The sequence below is a fragment of the Chiloscyllium plagiosum genome, chromosome 2, assembly GCF_004010195.1.
Source record: "Chiloscyllium plagiosum isolate BGI_BamShark_2017 chromosome 2, ASM401019v2, whole genome shotgun sequence".
NCBI classification, from domain to species: Eukaryota; Metazoa; Chordata; class Chondrichthyes; order Orectolobiformes; family Hemiscylliidae; genus Chiloscyllium; species Chiloscyllium plagiosum.
In genome coordinates this window covers 132,042,071-132,048,924 of record NC_057711.1, presented here as the reverse complement: position 1 = coordinate 132,048,924, position 6,854 = coordinate 132,042,071, and the positions used below count along the sequence as shown (strand labels likewise).

Here is a 6,854-nt window from a genome sequence, read left to right as displayed (position 1 = left end):
TTTGAAATGGGTATATCCACAAAAGACTCCTGCACTAGCTGCCTACCTCTCTTACCCTTCCGGGAGTTAACCCATCTATGTGACTGTATCTGAGACATTCCCCCCTTCCTATAACTGCCATCTATCATGTACTGTTGCTGTTGCAGAAGCGACGAGGAATTTATCTGTCTCTCCAACCGATCCACTTGATCTGATAAGATTCGCATTCAACAGCATTTATGGCAGATATAATCCGCAGTAACCCTTAAACTCTCTTCAAACTCCCACATCTGACAAGAAGTGCATATCACTGCAAAGGCCATTTTTGCTCTTTCTTAATCTACAGACACAGAAAAAAACACCGTCTTATTCTTCTACAAACACTGCGCCAGGTTAAATTAATAGCTATGGCTTATATTTTATCAAGAGACTTGATCGGAGAATAGCTAATGTGGTTACTTTGTTAAATAAAGGGCAGGGTGAGGCCACGTAAATACAGATCAGATAGTCTGACATTAATGCTGGAGAAATTGTTGGAACAAGTTCCAAAGGATAGGATTAATCAATACTTAGAAAAATTGATCAAGGATAGTCAGCACAGATCGGTGAGATGGAGATCTTATCTAATATGAGAAATATTGAAAAGGTGACTAAATATATTGATGAGCGTAGTGCAGCTGATGTGGTTTACGTGGACTCCAGGAAGACATTTGACAAAGGTCCCACATGGAAGGCTGGTGCAAAATGTAAGAGCCCATGGGATCCCAGGCAAGTTGGCAAACTGGACCCAAAATTGGCTTGCAGTCAGTAGGCAAAGGGTAATAGTGCTGAGTCCCTTGCTGTTTGTTATGTACTTTAATGACTTGGATGTGAGTAGAGAAGGTTTAATTAGCAAGTCTGCAGATAGCACAAAAATTGGTGTTGTTGTTGATTGTGAGGAGAATGGTCACAGGGTATAGTCTGATATTAAGCAGCTAGTAAATTGGGCATAGCGACAGCAGATGGAACTTAATCCCAATAGGAATGAGAGGATGGACCCACTGATCAAAGAATCAACCTGAACCTTAAACAGCCACAAGGACTCTGCGGCAAGGAGTTCCAAAGATACTCAAACTTGAGAAAACAAATTCTTACTCCTCTAAGTCTCAGAATAAAGTGATGATAATTTAAAACTATGCTGTCTGGTCCGAGACTCTCCCATAAAAAGTAACATCCTCCAGCATTCACCTTGTTAATCCCCTTAAGAATTCTGTATGTTTCAATGAGATAGAGTCATAGAGATGTAGAGCACGGAAACAGACCCTTTGGTCCAACTTGTCCATGTTGACCAGATATCCTAAATTAATAATCTAGTCCCATTTGCCAGCACCTGGCCCATTTCCCTCTAAACCTTTCCAATTCCTATACCCATCCAGATGCCTTGTAAATGTTGTAATTATACCAACCTCCACCACCACCTCTGGCAGTTCATTCCATACACACACCACCCCCTGTGTGAAAACGGTGCCCCTTCGATTCCTTTAAAAGTTTCCCCTCTCACCCTAAACCTGTGCCCACAAAATCCCATGCAAGGACTGCACAAAACACTATATAGGACAAACAGGAAGACAGCTAACGATCCGCATCCATGAACATCAACTTGCCACGAAACGCCACGACCAGCTATCCTTAGTAGCCACACACGCAGACGACAAGCAACATGAATTCGACTGGGACAACACTACCATTATAGGGCAAGCCAAACAAAGAACAGTCAGGGAATTCCTAGAAGCATGGAACTCATCCACAAACTCCATCAACAAACACATCGACCTGGACCCAATATACCGGCCACTACAGCAGACAGCTGAAACTGACAACCGGAAGCGGCAGGGACAGGCCACTATAAATGCCGGAGGAAACACCACAGAAGCGCTTCACAGGAGGCTCCCAAGCTCTGAGGATGTCACCTAGACAGGGGACGAAACGTTTGCAACAAAAATTTCCAACTCGGCGAACAGAACCACAACAACTATGCCCAAAAGTTACCGACTCCCGCACCCCAGGGAAGAGACCTCATCTATTTACCCTATCCGTGCCCCTCATGATTTTATAAACCTCTATAAAGTCATCTCTCCGCCTCCAACGCTCCAAGGAAAACAGCCCCAGCCTATTCAGCTACTCCCAGAGGTTAAACTCTCCAACCCTGGCAACATTTTTGTGAATCTTTTCAGAACCCTTTCAAGTTTCACAACATCCTTCATTTAGCAGGGAGACCAGAATGGAGTGCAGTATTCCAATAGTGGGCTAACCAATGTCCTGTACAGCTGCAACAAGACCTCCTATAATGACCAAAAGGGGCAAGCATACCAAACACCTTCTTCACTATCCTATCTGTAATTCCACTTTCAGGGAAATATGAAACTGCACTCCAAGGTCTCTCTGTTCAGCAACACTCCCCAGGACCTTATCATTAAGTGTATAGGTCCAGCCCTGATTTGCCTTTCCGAAACACAGCACCCCATATTTGTCTAAATTAAACTCCAACTGCTACTCCTCAGCTCATTGGCCCAGCTGATCAAGATCCTGTTATACTCTGAGGAATCCTTCTCACTGTCCACTACACTCATCTCTCATTTCCTCTAATCTCCAGTGAGTAGTCTCAATCTGGTTAATCTTTGCTCATAGACAATCTCTCCAAACCAGGGATCATCCTAGTGAACCTTCTCTGAATTGCCTCCAACAAAATGATATTTTTCCTTAAATAAATGGGAACCAGAGCTGCTTTCAGTACTCCAGATGTGGTCTCACTGGTAAGACTTCTCTACTCTCACACTCCAACCCCTTTGAAATAAGGGCGAACATTCCATTAAGCCTTCCTGATAACCTGTTGCACCTGTGCACTATCCAGGTTTTGTGACCCCAAGTCCCCTTCTTTTGCAGCTCTCTGCAGTCTTTCTCCATTTAGATAAATACTGTTCTTTTGTTCTCCCTTCTAAAATTAACTTCTAGATATTTTTGAATCAACCTGTTCAAAGATGTTATTGCAACTTCTAGAGCAGATGGGATTTTAGCCCAGGCATCCTGGCTCAGAGGTAGGGACACTACCACTGTGCCACAAGAATGTTAGGACATGCTTATACTCTTATTGGAGATACATTTATCCTGCTACTCATGTGTCACTTAGAAGACAATATACATATGGAGCCCAGATCTTGCTGCTTGCAGCCATGGGCTGTTTCGTTATCTGGTGAACTGTTAATGGAATCGAAATACATCAGCAAACCATCCTCACCTTATAATGATGGGAAAGTCATTGTTAAAATAGCTGAAGACAGTTAAGTAGGTGCTGCCTTGCGGGAGTCTTCCAGTGATGTCCCCAGGTTGAAATTATTGACCAATCAACCTTACAAGATGAGCCCAGCTAATGGAAAGACTTGCCCCGATATCCATTAATTTCAGCTCTACTTGATGCTGTACTTGGTCAAATGCTGCCTAACTTCAAAAGCAGATATTTACCACAACCATGAAAGTCAGTTCCCCATCATACTTAAAGCCAGACCCTGACGCCACCAATGAAGCTAAGATTTCATCCAGCTTCAAATTCTCAAAATAATGTACATGTAGAAAATAACTTGACACCGGAATGTTTAAAATTAATGCTATAACACTAACCAGTTCAAAATGAAAAAAACATTTTAAAGAAATGACATAAAATTCTGTGCATTTATCAATTTTTATTGGCAAGTTTAAAATACAGTTTTCTCTGACATATTGATAGATCAAACTTTCACAAGCAATTACAGTTATGATGAAATACAAGGAAATCAATTACCAATTGAAATTATAATCACAAATTGAAATGAAATTATTTTTTAAAATCCCAATAATGAACCATCACCCCTCATGCAATCAAGCTACATGTAATTTTAGCACCTCTGGGATTTCTTCCTAAGTAACGGTCAAAAGAAGCTTGTATTTTATGAAAGAGAGTCTTTGAGTTCAAGTGGAAAGTCGTCTGCTCGATTATTTTGCTCACAATAAGCTTGTTCAGCATCTGGAAGTGGCATCAACACATTTCAACATCTTAAGTACAAGCATCAATAAACAGCTTAAGACCAGAGTTGTTTCCTATAACTGAAAATATTCCATGAAAATCATGTTTAAGAAAACATGATATTTCATCATCGCCCATAAAGTGGACCACCACAAAGCTATTCAGATGACAGAATGTGGTTGAATTGCTATTAATTTCCAAACACTTCAAATCAACTTGCCACACAGTACTCTAATCTGTGCGTTTCTTACACAAGGTTTAAAAGTAATTCACAAATCACAAAACACAGTTTTACAATTCTTTCATGAAATGGCCTTTAAGTAGCCTGACCTCAATTGTGGCAATATAAATAACATTTCAGGATTCCCCAAGAAATATCCCAATCTTGCTAAATTCTTAATTAGTGCTTAAATAAACACAGACAAAAAACGTTCACTCTTTACAACTGAATTCGATTTTATTTGCCTTGGGCAATCAGATACACCAAAGACATTGTGCAAAGAAAGCAAGAATTAAGTACACTTAAGGAAAAGCTTATTACCAGCACTGGTTGCAAAACAATATTTTCAAAACAAAACAAACTAAAAAGGGATGTGCATAATGATACAAATTTTCCACTTGAAATGATATGTCAGGATTTAAAGCTGTGGTGACACTGACCTTCAGGAACACAAGAAAAAGCTATGGCATGTTTTAATGTATATAGAAACTGATACAATTCAAAAGCATTTAAATTCAATTAACAAGCATAAAGCAAATATATGATGACGCAAACAGATGTATACTTAGGAAATTATTTTATTGCGGTCATGCCTACATAAACTAAAGATTATACTGTTCTACTAACAGATTTACTTCTCAGATAAAGGGCAAGCTGGGCAAGGGTAAAGGGAAGGAGGAATTATGGATAGTTGTGCAACAAAACAGTTGATAAAGTTACTGAAACAAAGACTTGTCCATGAAGCAATTCACATTTAAAAAAAATTAAATCATTCATCTTCGCTTCCACTGATGTCAGATTGGTCCTGGGAATGGAAAAAAAAATTGAAATTGACAGAGTACTTTCATAAGAGATTTAAGGCAACCTTAAAGCTGAAGGCAAGACTTAATTTGCAGCTTATATCAGCTTTAGCAGCTTGAAATTGCCACATTTGACAAAACCTTACGTTTCTTTAAAAAATGCAGCTAAATTCTCATCAAATATCAAATCCAGAACTGCTATGTAGCTGCCATATTCTCTAAAACAGTTTAGATGGCATTAGTTTTCACATTTAAAACTAAATTATGCATAAAATATGTATAACATTCAAGTTTCGTTGAATTGCAGCAGTGTGCAATATATGAAACCACAGGTAGACACACACCTGATACAACAAAGTGTGTGTCGGGGAACATTTGCATTCTACACAGTCCTTGGTGGTCTTTGATGTCAAGTTGTAGCAGAATGTAAAAAACTGAAAGAAATGGGATGTCGAAATTCATTTCATGCTATTGCATCTAAAAAACATCAAATTTATTGAAAGCGAATATCCTAGGGACTGGCACTCCTGAAGGAAAATAAGCTGTTTTGAAATGAACCATTTCACAGAAAGGTGGCAATATTGGAGCCTCTGATAAATCCAAACTTAAGTGGACAGTTCTAATGAAACTTATTTTCATTGCTCTTTGCGAATACATTTAATACAGATTCCTAATATCAAACAGCCTAACTTACAAATTAGCAGTTTTATACTGTAAATATTCAAGTGAACAACAAATCACAATTTAAAATATTTAGTTGTATGCAAAAGAAACTGGAACCTTAATAAATAGTTTGTAGATTTTATATTTTGATACCCTACACTGAATCAAACACATTGAGCTTCGAGGTAAAAGGCTGTTCAGCCCATTGAGACTGCAAGAACCACCTCATCCAACCCAGCCCCTAACCTATCCCTACATTTTCCACAGCTAATCCAGTTCGCCTGCACATCCCTGGACACTGTGGACAATTTAGCATTGCCAGTCCAACAAATCTGCACATCTGGGAGGAAACCACAGCACCCAGTGGAAACCCACACAGATACAGTCACCCAAGGTTGGAATCAAACCTGGCGTGGTGAGGCAGCAGCGCTAACCACTGAGCGCGAACCACCCAGCACACTGATTACAGAATCCAAAATATTGTTTCACCCACCGAAAATTATAGGGAAAAAGAGCAAGAACTACAAACATTTACAAAGAACATTACCACCAAAGTAAACAAATAAAATTACAAATTTTATGATAAGGTCTTAAAAAGCCCTGTCCCAGGCTTCCACTGAACATGTGCACCAACTACAAAGGTGTGCTACAAACTAATATAACTTTCTTGCCTTGACAGTTAGAGGTTGGATCTTGGGCGAATGAATGCACTGTTATAACAACTTCCATGTTGCCATTTTAAACAAAACAACATCTAACCAAACTTATAAGAACAACATCGAACACAACCTTTTTCAATATTCACATTTTAAAAAGCTTTTCTTCTGCCATCTGTTTTTACTTAATTCCATCTGGCCCTATAAGGACAGTTATACTGCATGGCTTCCTTCCATTCACTTCCAGTCATAACGAAGAGATGGTGAGGAAGCTGACATACATTGTTCTGCCAGTACCCAAGTTCAACAGCAGGTATTTTTCTAGTCAATCTGTTCAGAGACGTCATGACACACCTCTGGAGCAGGTGGGACTTGAATCCAATCCCTCTTGGGTCAGAGAGAGGGATACTAACACTGCATGGGGAGAAAGTGAGGTCTGCAGATGCTGGAGATCAGAGCTGGAAATGTGTTGCTGGAAAAGCGCAGCAGGTCAGGCAGCA

General features: G+C 39.7%; 1 protein-coding gene across 5 annotated transcripts in view; it reads right to left on the bottom strand.

Annotated features, from left to right (window-relative positions):
- Positions 1–4,450: 4,450 nt before the first annotated feature.
- Positions 4,451–6,854, bottom strand: part of smarca2 (SWI/SNF related, matrix associated, actin dependent regulator of chromatin, subfamily a, member 2) — a 134,296-nt gene continuing 131,892 nt past the window's right edge. For all 5 annotated transcript variants that reach the window (XM_043718451.1, XM_043718468.1, XM_043718430.1 and 2 more), the window contains one exon: positions 4,451–5,040. In XM_043718451.1, the coding sequence (XP_043574386.1) occupies positions 5,005–5,040 (36 nt within the window). In that variant the 3' untranslated portion in view covers positions 4,451–5,004. The remainder of the gene's footprint in view (positions 5,041–6,854) is intronic.